The 19,611-nt window shown below is 43.0% G+C and overlaps 2 protein-coding genes across 4 annotated transcripts in view; one reads left to right on the forward strand and one right to left on the reverse strand.

Annotated features, from left to right (window-relative positions):
- Positions 1-16,078, forward strand: part of LIG1 (DNA ligase 1) — a 100,673-nt gene extending 84,595 nt beyond the window's left edge. For both annotated transcript variants that reach the window (XM_068122844.2, XM_068122851.2), the window contains exons 20-26: positions 1,246-1,390; positions 1,528-1,610; positions 5,451-5,603; positions 5,695-5,748; positions 6,514-6,657; positions 6,759-6,851; positions 15,176-16,078. In XM_068122844.2, the coding sequence (XP_067978945.2) occupies positions 1,246-1,390; positions 1,528-1,610; positions 5,451-5,603; positions 5,695-5,748; positions 6,514-6,657; positions 6,759-6,851; positions 15,176-15,262 (759 nt within the window). In that variant the 3' untranslated portion in view covers positions 15,263-16,078. The remainder of the gene's footprint in view (positions 1-1,245; positions 1,391-1,527; positions 1,611-5,450; positions 5,604-5,694; positions 5,749-6,513; positions 6,658-6,758; positions 6,852-15,175) is intronic.
- The window catches only part of NT5DC1 (5'-nucleotidase domain containing 1), a 33,377-nt gene continuing 28,490 nt past the window's right edge, over positions 14,725-19,611 (reverse strand). For both annotated transcript variants that reach the window (XM_078780508.1, XM_078780510.1), the window contains one exon: positions 14,725-16,589. In XM_078780508.1, coding sequence (XP_078636634.1) covers positions 16,513-16,589 — 77 coding nt within the window. In that variant the 3' untranslated portion in view covers positions 14,725-16,512. The remainder of the gene's footprint in view (positions 16,590-19,611) is intronic.

Consider the following 19,611-nt stretch of genomic DNA (forward strand, 5'->3'; position numbering starts at 1 on the left):
CCATGCCAAGTACAGAACAGTAGCTGCGGCGAAGGTATGCGCTCTACCGAGTGCCCGGATTCTAGTTCATCCGTGTTTTTGTTTTTAATACAGAATCGAGGCTCGTGTAAGAGCTAACACATTGAACATTAACACAGGCATAGACACATAAAACATACAATGAAGGGAGTGGGAGACAAGAGGGAGAGAGAGAGGGAAGCACACACGCACAACAACAGTAGAGAACAGGGACGTCGGTAGATCTGTAGGAGGAGGAGGGCTGGGGAGGAGGGAGGGGTACACGGTATAAAGCAAATGAACACTACTATGAATTTCAGGAAAGAAGTTGGGGGTTTAAAGAGGCGGATTTGGGGTGTTTTAACGGGGGTAAAAGAAAAAAAAGTCTTTCCCAAACCAGCTGGCCAGACTTGGAATTGCATTTTAAACTCAACTGGACTATGTCCAGCTGAGTTTTTGTCGACACCCAGTGTCCGTCTGTCTGTCGTCTGTAAATAATTCGACGTCTACGTGCTAAAAGTCACAAATATTGATTAAATTTGATGAAACTTGTTATGCAGCATCTTTAAGACATAAACTAGTTTGGGATTGCATTTGGGCGTTGCACGCCCAAAAATGGTCGCGGCAGGGTGGCCATATCGAAAAATCAATTTTTGTCAATCTGGTACTTCCTAATGTAGCTGGAAGGCTGAAACTTGGTGTGTAGACAGTATGTAACAAACCTCAACACATATAATAAATTCAAGTCTGAAATCTGAGAAAAGTAATTGTAGTTTTACTTTTCATGCCTCACTTAAAACTCAATTTTTTCTCGTTTCCTGTTTAAACATGAGATACCTTCAACGTTACTGTACCTCTTTAGCACATATAAACTATATAGATTGTGGTTCTATTATGCATATTCTAACCATATTGATATAGACCAGTTGAGTTCAGGTTCCCTGGAACCTCTAGTTTGGTATTTGACTTAGGGCGGGGGCCAAAAGTGTTGCTCCTCTTGCACTTTAATGCCATGTAAACATCACAACTACCAAGTTTGAATTTCCACACAACTGTTTAGAAGGAGATAGCGTGACGGGCCACCAGACAGACAGACTTACGATATCGCCCAGTTTTCTTTTTCATAAAGCATGGGGATAAATACACAATTTCACCTTTATCGTATAAATGTACCTCTCACTCTTGTTTGCATATGTGTGTGGTCCCAGTCGTATGAAATCTCATGAATGTTGTATGTTTTCGGGACAGTCTTTGGTACGACGGCCGTTGCGTGAACGGCGAGAGTTGCTCCATGGTGCATTTCACGAGCGGGAGGGTGAGTTTCTGTTCGCACGCTGCATGGTGAGCAGCAGTACAGAAGACATCGCCGACTTCTTGGAGCAATCAATCCGCGGTAACGCCTCTGTGTTCCTCAGGAGAATAGTTAAAAGCAACTGCCATATTCAAGTAGAATGCTACATCTTGATCACAGCTGGAAGCCCTCATCATGCATGAAGCACATTTGGTTGGATCTTTACCTTTGTGTTACAGACTCATGTGAGGGGCTTATGGTGAAAACTCTGGATAAAGATGCCACATATGAAATTGCCAAGCGCTCCCACAACTGGCTAAAGGTGAGGTTTGAAATCTCAATAAGTTGACGTGGCATATTGGAGACGCTTTACCTGAAGGCAGGTCAAGTTGTGGTAAACACAATCTCAAGTATTACAAATGCCAGTTACAAACGAACGACTTGTACCTTGACGTGGTGTAACGGGGTACTTAACGATAATACTGTACTGATAAAGTTGCTAAACTCTCGAGTAAATTTAAAGCATGATTTGCAACATCTGATGGCGATTGGATCAGTTTGTTAAAGTAGATGAGTTTGCTGAGGTGGACCTTACGGACATATTTGCTCCGGTCGATATGCATCGAATCGACATCGCTTTGCATTTATGGACAATTCGGGTTTTTATAACGATGTGAAGTGATGTTGAAGAAGATAGTACATATCCATTCCCTTAGCCTTTGAATTTCGTTTCTCCAGCCTCGACCCGTTGGCGCTAAATGTGTAATATTATTTACTGGCAGGGGATACCCGGCACTGCCCAGGGGAGGGAGGGCAGTTACCCCGCACATCCCGGTTGGGTTAGCTTTCCCTGGCGGGGGTTTCGGGATGTGTTGGGCATTGAAAAGCGATGGAGTTCTTAGCCTAATGGTGGCTACCTTTTTCCTGCGGACCGGCGGCAGCACCGCCTGAGCCCACAACCCAATATACACTTTATAGCGGCCTTTGTTGGCCTCAAAACGGAAGTCCAGGCCATCGTGTGGTCGCCTAAAACCGTGCCCAGATTTTGAAGTACCCAAAATTTCGGACCTTTAGGTGCTTAAGTTCGGCCGTGAAAGAATAATGCACAAAAACTTGAAAATATTTACAAGATTCGGCACAAATAAAGTACAAATTTAATATTGCGCAAATTGGATTGCATTGGTGTGTGGCTTTCACGCTCAGTTTAGTCTCTGCTATAGATTAGTTCACTGATGCTGCAGGCCTCTGTCCTCAGGTCATTGTATATTATTTCTACGTGTCCTCATATCAGGTGAATATGGTCTAATTTTTGTTACATGATCATCACGTGAACATGCCTGAAAGCGTTAACTTGGGTGAAAATGGTTTTTATAATATTCTGAAGCTGTGCTGTTGCACTTGTGTGAACATGTATGTTGTCACTGAAGCACTATGAATTGCAAGTCTTGTTTTTGTTGTTGATGTAGAATGGAGATCACTGAAGTACTCGTTTCGTATCGTATGCATATTGGGAAGGGAATCGATTGCAAGTTTGGCCCACAGGCTGTTTCATTTCTGGGTGACGTGACTATACTGCTGATGTTAAAGCATAAGTTTGTAATTTGTTGAGGGTGCCGGCGATAACTCCTGTTGTGGAATTTTTTGTTTAATCTAATATTAGCCTTTGAATTGATTTGACAAGACTCGAGAGAATTAAATGTCCACATTTCGTCTCAGAAGACAATTAATGATTTAATGACACATAGTAATACTTGATTCATTTTCACCAAAGGTATTTACAGAATATACTTCCATTTGAGTTACACATACACGAATAAAACGAAATCACCACGCTACATTCTACACACATTCAGACAAGAAAATGAACCAAGAACTCTCCGAGGGTGCCGTGGCATGGCTTTTTTTTATAGTCAGAGATCAAAGAGCGGGGTCAGGTAAGGTTCAAGAAAGATAACAGGCAATTTCGTGTCTTCAACTCGTTGGGTCAGCTCTTTTTCTTTCTTCATATGCAACTCTCCCAGCCATAAAATGTCAAGTCATAGAGATAACAGAGATTTCTAACATCTTACAAAATAAACAAAGCCTTCTGTTTCTAATAGATAATATGCCTTCGCGTGACTGAGGAGATTGGTTGCTTCTCAATCTCTAAGAGAAAAACAGGGTTGGAGAAAGTTCGAATCAGTGAGGGTTATACATCATTCTTTTAAATATTTTTAATATATATATTAAGTTTACGTATTTTCAATGGCAAAGTCGAGGCTCAGGTAAATCTACTTGATTTACACATTAATTTTCTTCTTCTACACTTTTCTTGATCCCTGGTGTTGGCTTAGCGGTTAGGGTGCCGGCTTGGGATCCCAGGATCCTGGGTTCAAATCCCGGTTGATCGCTGAATTAACGCCAGGGGGGTTGACTCAGCCTGTCATCCTTCCGAGGTCGGCAAATTGAGTACCAACTTGCTGGGATGAATGATCACGGTGTGTACCCCGATTTAGAATAGGTACACCGTATCCCTGCGCATCGTAAGAGGCGACTAAGCGTTGGCGTCAGGAAGGGCATCCGGCCATAAAAACATTGCCTCAAACAGGGAACCATGATTGTCATGGGGCCCGCAAGGCTAACCCCCGCTTTAGCGGGGAAAAATGGCCTTAAAACGATCATTCATTCATTCATTCATTCATTCACACTCCCCTACATGTCACAAATGAAATTTTGCAATCTCTAGCATCGACTACCTAATGCGAGCAGACAAGACTCCCAGCTTAACATCCATGTGAGGAACGGCACACTCCTGTGAAGCACCAATCCGACACTTTGTAGCTGGGCGAATAGGTTATTCTCAGCATCAATTTGACAGAACCTAAATGAGACTGTTTCAAGGTAAATTAACTACTACAGGTTATTCTAAGCACCACCGGTACATTGAGCAACTCGTACGGGTTTGTGTTGCTAAATGTGCCGACTGTCGGACAGGCATAAAGGATGCCACTGACTGTCTTTCAACCAAGAGCGGGCACGTTATCGCTGGCACTGCGATCAAATTCTAAATTCCTGCTCTGCATAAACAGCCCACTTGGAGCTTTTCCTTTGTGATCATAAAGCTTTTTGATTTACATTTAATGATTTTCATTTTGGAGTCGGTTATGGTCACAATGCTTTTTTGTTTTTTAAGTCTGCAATCGTAAAATAAAAGCAGATCACCACTTATGATTCGTCATCACAAAGTAGCCTCTTCATTTGTGCTGGGTTGCATCATTGGCTGAGGGCGCGAGTGCTCTCTGTCGGTTAGGGCAGGAATTTGTAATTTGTTCATGGTGCCGGCGATGGCTCACCTACCGTGGGATATTTAATATCCACCAATGAATGCTGGCAGACGGGACGCCAGTTTAACCTCCATCCGAGAGACGGCACACACATTGATGGATCGCCCTGCCTGTGAAACACCGGGATGACAATTTATAGCTGGGTCGGGAATCGAACCCAGGCTAAACAGCTCACAGGCAAGTATGCATACTTCTAGGCCAAACTGTCAGCCCACAAAGCAGCCAAGGTGGGGCGATATGCTGGTGGATGAAAACGAGTGAATTTAAACAGCGTATGGTTCCTTGCACACTCGCAAACAAGTTGCAATCTACTGTAATTTCTGGGGGAGACGGAGGCGTGATCTTTGGTGTTGTTTCTGGTTCCGCATCATCAAGATTGCCTCACCTATTGTATATCCTTCTTAAAGTACACCACCATTGTTTGTAATACTTCACCATTTATTCGTTGCAAAATAGCGGGGTTCACCTGAAGTTAACTGTTGCGAATTATCAGAGTTAATATTCATTTGGGTTGTGGATTTTAAGAAATTCAATCTGCTTGAAATGTGACATATTTTTTTTCCTCTTAATTTTCTATTAGCGTCAGGGTCTTTAGTTACTTAAACCACCTTTAGAGGCCATTTTTCCCCGCAAGGCGGGGGTTGGCCTTTTTCGGGAACCGTGGTTGTTGTTGTTTTTTTGGTCCCCTTTTTGAAGCAATGTTTTACGGCCGGATGCCCTTCCTGACGCCAACCCTTTTTGCCGCAAATTGTTATTAACATAAATTGTTCATTGTTTAGTTACTTGCCGGAAACAATCAATTGCTTAACCAAGCCCTCCCCGTTCTTCCAACCCCGCAGCTAAAGAAAGACTACCTTGAGGGAGTGGGCGACACACTGGATCTTGTGGTGATCGGTGGCTATCACGGCAAAGGAAAACGAACCGGCACGTATGGAGGTTTCCTGCTTGCTTGTTACGATGTGGAGAATGAGGAGTTTCAGACCATCTGCAAGGCAGGGCCACACGTCCACGATCAAAATTGACATTTACCACCATTGTATGATTTATATTGGTCATCGGCATTATTGTTCCCTTACGTCTCAGATTGGCACAGGTTTTAAGGATGAAGACTTGGAGACATATGGCACCTTCTTCAAGGTGGGCCTTATCCTTTGGGAGTTTGAATAAAAAAAATACCACCTTTAGAGGCCATTTTCCCTGCAAAGCGCACCGTGGTGGTTGTTGTTGTTTTTTGTTGGTCCCCTTTTTGAAGCAATGTTTTACGGCCGGATGCCCTTCCTGCCGCCAACCCTGTTTGTCGCCTTTTTACGACAAACAGGGAATTACCAGTGAACTGGTACTCAATTAGCCGACCTCGGAAGGATGACAGGCTGAGTCAACCCCCCTGGCGTTAATTCAGCGATCGACCGGGATTCGAACCCAGGATCCTAGGATCCTAAGTTGGCACCCTAGCCGCTACACCAACACCAGGCTCAACACCAGGCACCAGTTTGAATAAATTTAAAAAAATTAAAAATAACCACCTTTAGAGGCCATTTTTCCCCGCAAGCGGGGGTTGGCCTTTTTCGGGAACCGTGGTAGTTGTTGTTTTTCGGTCCCCTTTTTGAAGCAATGTTTTACGGCCGGATGCCCTTCCTGACGCCAACCCTTTTTGCCGCCTTTAACGACAAACAGGGAATTACCAGTGAACTGGTACTCAATTAGCCGACCTCGGAAGGATGACAGGCTGAGTCAACCCCCCTGGCGTTAATTCAGCGATCGACCGGGATTCGAACCCAGGAACCTAGGATCCTAAGCTGACACCCTAGCCGCTAGCCCAACACCAGGGTTTGAATGTTCGGCACAAATTCATTTCAACCAGTGAAATGGAAGTGGCAGTTTGTCGTCTTTGTGATGATGCAGGAAAAGGTGTTGACACTCCCACGGGCGTACTATCGGTGGGACTCTGGTGCGGAGCCAGACGTTTGGTTTGAACCGGTGCAGGTATGGGAGGTCAAGTGCGCCGACCTGTCCATCTCGCCCGTGTACAAAGCTGCGCTAGGGCTGGTAAGTCCTGCGGAATAGGTGTGACCATAATTTTGAGAAAACCAAACTAGTAGTTTGCCTCGTGTAATCATTCACTCCATCTCTTCCTTGGTGTATTGCAGGTGGACCCTGAGAAAGGAATTTCCCTTCGGTTTCCACGCTTTCTTCGCATTCGGGAGGATAAGCAGCCTGAAGATGCCACAAGCAACTCCCAGGTATGATTAAGAAACAATACATGTGATCGAACAATTTTTTTCACCACATATTGATACATGGGCGAAACTCCTTCCGTATAGCACGGAACTCCGTATTTTTGTAACAACCCATACTGAGGTTTCCCTATTTTCGTCATCAGAAAAGTATGCCATGATTTTTTGTTGGGGAATTAAGGTGCTATTCCAATAAGCTGATTCGTTTCTTAACGGTGTACATTCGTGTAGAAGTTATCCGGCTACAAAAGCTTGCAAGTGAGTTACCGTGATCAGATGTCCGCCAGGCAGAAGAAAGTCTATGTTGGTAAATACGGAAATAGCGCCCATTGTTGGAGTTTCGCATCGCTGTTCGCTCCTATGATCTTCACGGAAAATACCAAAATGTCGTCTTTACATTGCATGTAGTGAAGACGCGATTCTGCTGCATACAAATACAAAACCTGATAATGTCTGTTGGTCGCGGTGAGTTTGTGACCACTTCCATACGAGATCAATAAATGTTAACAAGGATCTTTGATGCAGGAGGTGGTTAATTCCACCCATCTTTTAGATAAAATTTGCTATTTAACCTCCTCTGTGGATTTGCCATTAAAGCCATGGTGCAAAATCTGCTCTGGTTTACATTGGAGCAAGGGTGATTCCAGGAAAACCCTCCATTACATGGTGATCTGTGTGTGATGTGTCATGTGTCATGTGTCATATGTCATGATGTGGAATCTGATGTGTGTGATGTGGAATATAATACACCAAAATGATCGAATTAATATTAACAACAATAATAAGAGTAACATCATTTGGGAAAAATAATAACGAACGTATAATCCCCACCCTAGCTCAAGCACATCTGGGTTTGGTGAAAGGCAAGCTAATGCTCAATCAGTACAGGGGGCAGGTATACTACAAGGCCATGAGGACCAATGAAAATTTGGACCAACAGGTCCACTAGTGTATCAGAAGTCCTGGAAAGGAATGTGGTATTCATTTATTTTATGATAATAAAATGCTGTACTAACTGAAAATATTCTTCCTAGTAATGGATACTCAGGTGAAATAAAACAAAATTCCACCAAATATCACTTTTTTTTATTTGCATAGTTTTTTGTTAGAATTTGGACAAGATCAGCCCCAAAATGCATATTTTGACATCAAAATTTCAACAATTTACAGAGGGGAGCGGGAAAGGGGGAGGAAGGACATGCCCCCAGATCCCCGTCATTTTCCTTTTTTTTTTTTAAACTTCTGCAGTTTCACCCATGCCGATTTGAAAAAAAGAATGCACAATTTAGCAGTCAAAAGCAACTTGGTGAACTTTTGTGCTGTCTTGCTCTTGTGGGTCAAAGGGAACAACAGAGCTATTGACAATGGAGTGCCTTGTCAGGGTATCTAGATTGCAGTAGATCTGAGAACCACCACAGACTTTTTTTTTTTTTTTTTTTTTTGTATACAATATCGAGGCTCGTGAAAGAGCGAACATTAATCACACAGAAAGACAAACCGACACATAAAACATATAACATAGGGAGCGGTAGACAAGATGGGGAGAGAGGGGGAAGGACACAAACACAACATTTGAGAGCAGGGACCGAGAGACATGGAGACATCGAGAGATCTGAGAGAGGGCGAGGGCTTTGGGGGGGGGGCGTGGGAAGGGGGCAGTGGGAGAGGTATAAAACATATGGACACTGCCAGGACTTCCAGGAAAGAAGTTGGAATTTCAAACAAGGTGGATCTGGGGTGAATTAGCGGGGGTAGAAAAGATCAAGGTTTTGGATGGGGGAAGATAAGAGATGGTGGTGAACAGCTGTTTTAAAGACCTGGAGGGAGGAGTGGGATTGAAGGGAGTGAGGGAGTTTGTTCCAGAGGCGGGAGAAAAGAGGAATGAAAGAGTGAAGGTGAGCGGAGAGCCGAGATTTCGGCAGTTTAACCATCAGAGGGTTGCTGGCAGATCTTGTGCGACCTGTAGGAATATTTGGGGGACAGAGCACAGAGAGAGCTGGGGGTGCAAGGCCGGAGAGGAGTCGGTAGAAGACAGAAAGACCACCTACCTGCCTGCGGTGAGTGAGTGAAAGGCCCTCAGAGATAGCTTCATCGCGGGAGATTCCAATAATTCTGAAAGCTTTGGTTTCAACAGCGTGAAGCCGAGCTAGGTGTGAGGCAGGAGCACCGGCCCATAGGGGAGAACAGTATTCCATTGAGCTGCGGATGAAAGCCTTGTATGTGGTGAGGAGCTCAGGTGTGCCGAGGAAGGACTTCGCACGACGGAGGATGCCCAGTCGGCGACTGGCTTTGGAGGCCAGCTTGGAAATGTGGTTTTCCCAAGAAAGATCATGGCAGATAGTGAGACCCAAAATCTTGAGCGACAGAACTTCTTGGAGAGGATTGTTGAGAAAGTAGATGGGAGGGTTGTCCAGTCGATCTTTTCGGAGAGACATAGTAAGAGTGTGAGATTTGTCAGGATTGAAAGACATGTTCCACTTGTTTGACCAGTCTGTGATTTTGTCCAGGTCTTCAGAGAGTGAGGAGGCAGCAGACTGCCGATCTGAGGGAAGAGGAATGGAGCGGCAGAGAGTGGAGTCATCAGCAAAGAGATAGAGAGGATTTTCGAGAGAGTCAGAGAGATCATTGATGAAGACCAGAAAAAGCACGGGGCCCAGAACACTGCCTTGGGGAACTCCAGCCTGAACAGGAAGAGGAGATGAGAGAAACCCATTCAGGGCCACACGTTGACGACGACTAGAGAGGAAGTCCGCCAGCCATGCGTGGAGATTTCCATGGATACCAAAAGAGGAGAGTTTGGTGAGCAGAGCGGGGTGCCAGACCGTGTCGAAGGCACGTGATATGTCGAGGGAGACAGCTCTAATTTCCTGTTTGGCATTGAGGACCTCCATCCATTGTTGAGACAGCAGAAGCAGCATGTCCAGAGTAGAGTGACCTGGTCTGAAACCAAATTGATGATCAGAGATCAAGCCATTGGAGAAGAGGAAAGATTTCATATCAGAAGCAATGATGGATTCCATGACTTTGCTGATAATTGGGAGAAGGCTGATTGGTCTGTAGTTGCTAGGATCTGTTTTTGCACCTTTTTTGTGCAAAGCGGTGATGTTGGCTGATTTCCAAGCAGATGGCAGTTGACCTTGAGCAAAAGAGAGGGTGAAGAGAACAGAGAGAGGGTGAGATAGAGCAGCAGAGCAGGATTTTAGGACCCGTGGGCTGATGCCGTCGGGTCCAGTTGCAGAATCAGAGTCGAGGGTTGACAGAAACTTTTCCACCTTGTCAGGAGGAAAGGACACGGAGTCCAGGAGCAGCAGGGTACGACTGGGTATGGTGGGTACAGAGAGGGATGGGTTTGGGACACAAGATTTAGAGGCAAACACAGAGTTGAGGCATTCAGCTTTTTCACGTGCGGAGTCAGCTGTGTAGCCGTTTGAGGTAAGGGAGGGGATGGAGGGGGAACAAACACCAGAAACGGATTTGACCAGACGCCACCAGGATTTGGAAGAGGGAGACAGATAAGAGAGTTCGGTCTTGAGAACGGAGAGATATCGTTTCCTGGCTCTCCTGAGGGTGGACACACACTTGTTTCGGGCTTTGTGAAAGGAAATGAGATTTCCTTCCGTTGGATTTGCTTTCCAGGAGACGAAAGCAAGTTGTTTCTGGGCAACAGCCTCACCACAAGATTCCGTGTACCATGGACGGGAGGAAGGGTATGACAACTGAAGACGAGATGGGATAAATCTGTGCATGAGAGAGAGCAATTTACTTTGGAAGAATTCCCAGGATGAGTTGATGTCAGAGGTGGTAGAGATGGGAGACCAGTCCAGATGATTGATGGCTGCTTGAAGACCGTGCCAGTTGGCCTGAGTGAAATGCCAGACTCGTCGACGCTGAGCAGGCTCCCTGAGGATGGTCAGAGAGATGTCCACTTTAACAAGGACATGATCAGATGTTCCGATCGGAGCAGAAGAAGAGCAGCAGACATTTTCAGGGAAGTTAGTCATAACCAAGTCCAGAAGAGAAGATGTTCCGTTGACTGAGATCCGGGTCGGGAAATTGACAGATTGTGTCAGTCCCAGTGAGTCGCAGAAGTCCTTTGCTGAGGAGCCATGGCTGGTGAGAGAGGTACCCACACCCAGCCAACTGGCATGATGACAGTTGAAATCACCACATATGAGGAAGAGAGAGTTGGGATGAGTAGATAGAAGTTGGTCCATATCATCAGACAGCGAGATGTAGATGGAGTCATCACTGTTTGGTGGACGGTACAACACACATATGAACAAGAGGTGGGAGCGAAGGGGAAGCCGTAGCCAGAGGTATTCCTGGGGGTGAGGTGGAGAGAGTGCAGTGCAGGGCGAGTGAGGAAGAGAGTTTTTGATAAAGATAGCAACCCCGCCTCCAGGACGAGGCTCAGGTCTATCATACCGGAGGAGGGAGTAGCCCGGGAGAGATACTATGGAATCAGAGACATCATAAAGGAGGAAAGTTTCTGTTAAGCAGATCACGTCTGGTTTGACAGAAGCAACCTGTATGGAGAGATCGGTTAAGTTTGAACGAAGGCCCCGGATGTTTGAGGTCCATACCGTTAATGAAGAGGAAGGGGGAGCATCAGATACAGAACAGGGGGGAGGAGGGGTAGGGTAAGATGTGGAAGAGGTGGAAGAGGTAGGGAGAGCTGTTGAAGGTGTGTCAGAGATTTCAGAATAGCTCGGAGAAAGGGAAGGATGGGGCGGACAAAAGGTTTGATGGTGATTGGGTGAGCCACAATGAGGTGTTATTTGAGGAGGGGGAAGAGCGAGGCAGAAGGTTGGGGGAGATGGAGGTGAGAGTTTGAAGGGGGAAGAAGCGGGGAGGACGCTTTGAGGAGGGGGAGTGAGCGGGGGGAAATTGAGAAGCAATGAGGGTGGGGAGATTTGAAGGGGAGGGGTGAGGGGGGAGTTTGGGAGGGAAGGGACAAGGGGAGGGATTTGAAAGGGATGGGATATGGGGGAGATTTGGAGGGGAGGGGTGAGGCAGGATTCTAGGAGGGGAGGGGCGAGGGGGCGTCTTGGCGGGGAGGGGTGAGGGGGTAGTTTAGGAGGGAGGGGGCAAGGGGGGAGATTTGAAAGGGATGGGTGATGGGGAAGATTTGGAGGGGAGGGGTGATGGGGAAGATTTGGAGGGGAGGGGTTATGGGGAAGATTTGGAGGGGAGGGGTGAGATTGGATTTTTGAAAGTGTACGATTTATGGGAAACGAACATTTATTGCAAAATGAGTTTCTTGTGACCTTCGAGTTAAAAATACGTTTAAGGACGCTGGATGGAGGATGGAGTGCAGGAGAGTTTAGGGAATGTAGAACAAAGGCACTATAGGAGATGGATATTTTTTTTGGGATGAATTGATTTGGTGAGCAAGTCGAAAGCAGCCTTTTAAAGAAGAAGAAGAAAAAGGTGTTATAAAATATGACGGAATACATAACTTGAGGGGAAAGTGTAAACATTGAAGGTTAATGAGTGAAAACTATCTGGGGAAATGGGGGAGAAACACGTGGTCGAAGAACGAACGAACGAATAAGAATGAATAAACGAATGAGAACAGAGAAGGAAATGTTTTTTTTTTTTTTTTTTTGAGTTGAGATTTACACAAGGAAGTAGGCTATGGGTGAAAAGACTGGGAATACAGAGAACGAAAGTTATTGGATCACAAACGACAGACCACTGAGAGAAAAACAAAGCCTCAAGGTTGTACAGTGCACACTGTACAAGGCCTTGCTCGCGACACGGCAAACAGACGATCAATTTATGAAAGATAAACACCGAGAAACAACCAAAGTTGCACACAATAACTTCACACACCGAAAGATAACTACAGTTTCGACAAAATACAATTGTGAACAGACTTAACTTCGAAAAACGTGGAGACCTTGTGGAGCTTCGAAAATCCCTGCCGCCGTCTCCAAGATCTCGCGAGATCTCCGAGATCTCCGAGACTTGCTCACTCACTCACTCACTCACTCACTCACTGACAGTGGCTAGCTGAAGCATAATCCACAGTCGAGGTATAAAATGGAGTTGTGGTTAAATTAGATGACTGTTGAACCATTCCTTCAATACTGCACCCCTCTCTGGCACTAGCCTCCCGCTACCATCCTTAATACCAATGCACCTCCCCCCCCCTCCCCCCCCCCCCTTCCATGTCCTTGCTATCCCCATCCCTGTCACAAGCCAATTTATCGATCTTCCTCCCACCATCCTCTTCCATCATCATCAATTTGTTATACACCTCCTCTTCCATATATTCTTCCTTCTCGTGAAGCCTGTAGACCTTGGGCATGCAAATCAAGCTCGGGTCTGAGATACGAGGCAAGGCCTGAGAGAAATGCTGCGAATCTTATGAACACAATTTGCTGGACCAAATTTATACAGTACATAGAATTTCTGCATTCTTCACTTATGGTTAAATTAGACAACTTTTTTTTAATGTAATTTTTTTTTTTAACCAGAGCTTTTCATTCCGATGTCGCTGCTTACGTAGATTAAGTTATGTCTGAGAATGAACAATCTGTATTAAAGTAGATCTGTGTGCACAGGCATGCACACGCTTTACAATAGTCTCTCCCTTCCCTTCGGGCAATTCTCCTCCTGCTCCCGAGCAATTCTCCACCTTGGCTGGTAACACAAGCGAACGAATCTGGGTCTAGACTAGCTCTAGTTCAATGGGTTTTTACGGCGTAGCACAAAGGGCAAAGCTGTCCAGAACAGTGTTTGTCTGTCCGGATGTATGTATGTATGTGATTCTTCACCATTGAGAGATTGGGCGAAAAGCGATATATAACGTGGTATTTAAAAAAGTTATGGATGAGTTATGACTAAACTTGGTGGAAGAGTTGGTTAGGTGACAAGAGCAAGCCAATTAGATTTTGGTTCAGTTCCGAATCCGGATCCGGCCTATCAGTGAGATACAAAACAAACTTCAGCCTGGCGGAGGTATGCGCTCTACCAAGTGCCGTTCTCGTTTAAATGTTGAGTGTCGAGTTAGGACCACAGCACATACCTTTTTAAAGTCTTTGGTATGATTCAGCCAGGGTTTGAACCTATTTGAATCTTATTGCATCAGTACATGTCGCTGTATTGTTCAATTCTATGGTGTCAAAATATATGAAGCGATTTGTGTAATGTCGTGCTCAGCCACAGGTGCTCAATGTTGAGATGGTGTTAAATGTTGCCTAAATGGTGCAAGATGTGCTACTCTGGTGAATTATACATCTTCTACCATTTACATGAATGAAGGAATTTTTCAAACTAGATTGAAATCATTAGTCACGTGCCCTAGGGTATGTGAGACTATTGCAACGTCCCTGTCCGTCCGTGTCTGTCTGACCGTATATATTTTAGCTTATAAATTATTTTTCTCTGCAATCACTTGTCTGATCAATGCGAAACTTTCAACATTAGAGCGATTCCCCATGGAGAATATTTTATTGATAACTCTGTCATAGATTACATGGTATGGCAGCCATATTGGATGAAAGGGGGAAAAAAAAAATGGACATCTTTTTCTCCGAAACCACTTGAAGAAATTTTTTTAAATGGCGTATGTTATCAACTCCACTTGGGTTATATAGGATGATAACGATGGCATCGTCGGCTAAGTGGTATTCCAGCCATAATTTGGTTCAATCAAAATCCTTGTCTGAAAAATCTTAAACTTCATATCTTTTATATGACCCGATATGAGTGACGAATTAAATTTATGACGTCATCTGTAAGGTAGTCTGATGGCCATATTGGATAGAAAATAAAAACGTTTAAAAAACCCTCTCCAGAATCATTTAATAGATCGATGCAAAACTTTAGGTACAATCGACGAGCCATGGAGAATATAGTTTGAATTTTTTTTATATTCACCATCGACACAATTTAGCCTTCACATGCATACGTGGTTGTTAAATATCCAATAATTAATCCATAAAGCTACGGGTAATGGCAATATGTGTGACGTAACAGGGTGCATGGATGATACGAGTATATGGGTCATAATAGCAGCGTGTTCAGTTAATGATAGTATTTTTGTTCAGAATGAGCACGCGAGGAGACTTTTCACTCTAGGATTACCGTTCTCGTTACCCAATGCACTATATTGAACCCCTTCATATATGGCCTTGAGTATTACCTCCCTCATCCCCCCCTCGCATGTCAGTTGCATCAAAACAATTTTGTTTTTATAATTAAATGCTCAGCTCCTCTGAGCCTTGCACCTGTAAAGAAAAAAAAATGAACAGGTGTCATGCGGTGTTTAAGCATGCTGATTGCCGGATCTCATTTGACATTATATGCATTGCATGCTTCAGGTAGCAGATTTGTACAACAAACAGCAGCAGGTGCAAAATCAGCGAGCAGCGGCCGATCGGCCAGAGGGAGACAAAGAAACCTATTGAACCGCTGGATGCGGGAAGGTGGATACAACTCGCCGCCTGTCTGACTTCCCAATGAACACGGGTACTTGTGGTGCAAGCAAACTAGATGGACTTACCTGCCAGATCTCAATTTAACACAAATTTCTCCAAACAAGGTAATTTGAACTTCCCCTCAAGCCCATGAACAGACATTTTACAAATATTAAATTTGGTCCTGCTCTCACCTTATGCTCACTTTGCGGGGGAAAATGGCCTCTAAAGGTGGTTTTTATATATTCAGGAGAGAATCACATTACACCCATTGTAAAGTAAATCTTATACACAGCACCAAGTTGCTCATCAGTGTGACTTTCATTGGTTTTGGTCTGCTCACCCACTTTGATTAATTTATCGATTTGGATTACAGAGTTTCATGAAAAGGCCAGAGGGACATATCTACATGTGGATGTTTTGTGTTATTTGGTTAATCGATGGAAAGACCAATGGTAAAAACGCTGAATGCTTCTGAAGTTGCTTGGGCTGGTACAAAAATACTTGGGGAATGCCTATTAAATGGACATCTCAAGATCTCTTGGCACAACTTGCAAAGGGAATGTCTCTTACACCACCCTGAAAAAGAACTTGTAATTTAACGCACAAGCTTGGTGGAATTGCTTTATTTAGAAACCCCCCCCCCCCCCCCCAAAAAAAAACCACCCCCAAAAAAAAACCACACATTGAATATAACCCATGACAGACTTGAAGTATTGTTGGTCTTACATGATGAGCAGCATTGTCCATCACCTGCTATTCAATCATTCCATTTTGCATTTTGTACAAATAAAGCTCTTGACGACGCTTGCTCGAGAAAGTGCTCAATATGTATGCGATAAAAAAAAAAACTAAACTAAATACAAGTTGCAAATGAGGGCAAAACATTTCACAGAATAAAACATTTCCAATAACTTATACCTGATTAGTCTGATCAACCATGGCAAATACAGGGGTTTGGGAAACAGAAGACAGGACGAATCCATAGCACAGCTGCCAATATCTTAACAATAGAAGAGAAATGCATTCTTCAGGTAAACAATATTAATTTTATGGCAAATGGAACGATTTTGTTTCTTACAGTACGGAAATATGCAAGATACATTTATTGTTTCTTAGAGTGCAGTGAACCTGTTTCTTACAGTCCAGTACAAAACAGGTTTGTTCCATTTATTATAGCACAAGTAAACAAAGTAAAGACGTGGTGGGTCATTGTAATGTTCTTCCACGAAGAGGTTGGATCATTCGTTAGAACAGGATTTGGCGTTGGAGTCACGACATGCTGATGTGCAAGGGAACTTGTAGTTCAGTGGAACAGCTGAAGGAGGAAAATAAATAAATAAATCTCACATTTCAGGAATCTCAAAAAGAATGACATACCACTAAAATGCTCACCAGTGTTGAATGAAAGAACCAAAATCCATGGCAAAATGAACGACATCTACTTCATGGGATTGGAATAGATTTCGAAATGAACCAAAATCCATGGCAAAATTAACGACGTCTACTTCATGGGATTGGAATAGATTTCGAAATGAACCAAAATCCATGGCAAAATTAACGACGTCTACTTCATGGGATTGGAATAGATTTAGAAATGAACCAAAATCCATGGCAAAATTAACGACGTCTACTTCATGGGATTGGAATAGATTTCGAAATGAACCAAAATCCATGGCAAAATTAACGACATCTACTTCATGGGATTGGAATAGATTTCGAAATGAACCAAAATCCATGGCAAAATTAACGACGTCTACTTCATGGGATTGGAATAGATTTCGAAATGAACCAAAATCCATGGCAAAATTAACGACGTCTACTTCATGGGATTGGAATAGATTTCGAAATGAACCAAAATCCATGGCAAAATTAACGACATCTACTTCATGGGATTGGAATAGATTTCGAAATGAACCAAAATCCATGGCAAAATTAACGACGTCTACTTCATGGGATTGGAATAGATTTCGAAATGAACCAAAATCCATGGCAAAATTAACGACGTCTACTTCATGGGATTGGAATAGATTTCGAAATGAACCAAAATCCATGGCAAAATTAACGACGTCTACTTCATGGGATTGGAATAGATTTCGAAATGAACCAAAATCCATGGCAAAATTAACGACATCTACTTCATGGGATTGGAATAGATTTCGAAATGAACCAAAATCCATGGCAAAATTAACGACGTCTACTTCATGGGATTGGAATAGATTTCGAAATGAACCAAAATCCATGGCAAAATTAACGACGTCTACTTCATGGGATTGGAATAGATTTCGAAATGAACCAAAATCCATGGCAAAATTAACGACGTCTACTTCATGGGATTGGAATAGATTTAGAAATGAACCAAAATCCATGGCAAAATTAACGACATCTACTTCATGGGATTGGAATAGATTTAGAAATAAACCAAAATCCATGGCAAAATGAACGACATCTACTTCATGGGATTGGAATAGATTTCGAAATGAACCAAAATCCATGGCAAAATTAACGACGTCTACTTCATGGGATTGGAATAGATTTAGAAATGAACCAAAATCCATGGCAAAATTAACGACATCTACTTCATGGGATTGGAATAGATTTAGAAATAAACCAAAATCCATGGCAAAATTAACGACGTCTTCTTCATGGGATTGGAATAGATTTCGAAATGAACCAAAATCCATGGCAAAATTAACGACGTCTACTTCACGGGATTGGAATAGATTTAGAAATAAACCAAAATCCATGGCAAAATTAACGACGTCTTCTTCATGGGATTGGAATAGATTTCGAAATGAACCAAAATCCATGGCAAAATTAACGACATCTACTTCATGGGATTGGAATAGATTTCGAAATGAACCAAAATCCATGGCAAAATTAACGACGTCTACTTCATGGGATTGGAATAGATTTAGAAATGAACCAAAATCCATGGCAAAATTAACGACATCTACTTCATGGGATTGGAATAGATTTCGAAATGAACCAAAATCCATGGCAAAATTAACGACGTCTACTTCATGGGATTGGAATAGATTTAGAAATGAACCAAAATCCATGGCAAAATTAACGACGTCTACTTCACGGGATTGGAATAGATTTAGAAATAAACCAAAATCCATGGCAAAATTAACGACGTCTTCTTCATGGGATTGGAATAGATTTCGAAATGAACCAAAATCCATGGCAAAATTAACGACGTCTACTTCATGGGATTGGAATAGATTTCGAAATGAACCAAAATCCATGGCAAAATTAACGACATCTACTTCATGGGATTGGAATCGATTTCGAAATGAACCAAAATCCATGGCAAAATTAACGACATCTACTTCATGGGATTGGAATAGATTTCGAAATGAACCAAAATCCATGGCAAAATTAACGACGTCTACTTCATGGGATTGGAATAGATTTCGAAATGAACCAAAATCCATGGCAAAATGAACGACATCTACTTCATGGGATTGGAATAGATTTCGAAATGAACCAAAATCCATGGCAAAATTAACGACGTCTACTTCATGGGATTGGAATAGATTTCGAAATGAACCAAAATCCATGGCAAAATTAACGACGTCTACTTCATGGGATTGGAATAGATTTCGAAATGAACCAAAATCCATGGCAAAATTAACGACGTCTACTTCATGGGATTGGAATAGATTTCGAAATGAACCAAAATCCATGGCAAAATTAACGACGTCTACTTCATGGGATTGGAATAGATTTCGAAATGAACCAAAATCCATGGCAAAATTAACGACGTCTACTTCATGGGATTGGAATAGATTTCGAAATGAACCAAAATCCATGGCAAAATTAACGACGTCTACTTCATGGGATTGGAATAGATTTAGAAATGAACCAAAATCCATGGCAAAATTAACGACGTCTACTTCATGGGATTGGAATAGATTTAGAAATGAACCAAAATCCATGGCAAAATTAACGACGTCTACTTCATGGGATTGGAATAGATTTCGAAATGAACCAAAATCCATGGCAAAATTAACGACGTCTACTTCATGGGATTGGAATAGATTTAGAAATGAACCAAAATCCATGGCAAAATTAACGACGTCTACTTCATGGGATTGGAATAGATTTAGAAATGAACCAAAATCCATGGCAAAATTAACGACGTCTACTTCATGGGATTGGAATAGATTTAGAAATAAACCAAAATCCATGGCAAAATTAACGACGTCTACTTCATGGGATTGGAATAGATTTCGAAATGAACCAAAATCCATGGCAAAATTAACGACATCTACTTCATGGGATTGGAATAGATATAGAAATGAACCAAAATCCATGGCAAAATTAACGACGTC

Source organism: Myxine glutinosa, chromosome 1 (genome assembly GCF_964187855.1).
Source record: "Myxine glutinosa chromosome 1, kmMyxGlut1.1, whole genome shotgun sequence".
In the NCBI taxonomy this organism is placed as follows: Eukaryota; Metazoa; Chordata; class Myxini; order Myxiniformes; family Myxinidae; genus Myxine; species Myxine glutinosa.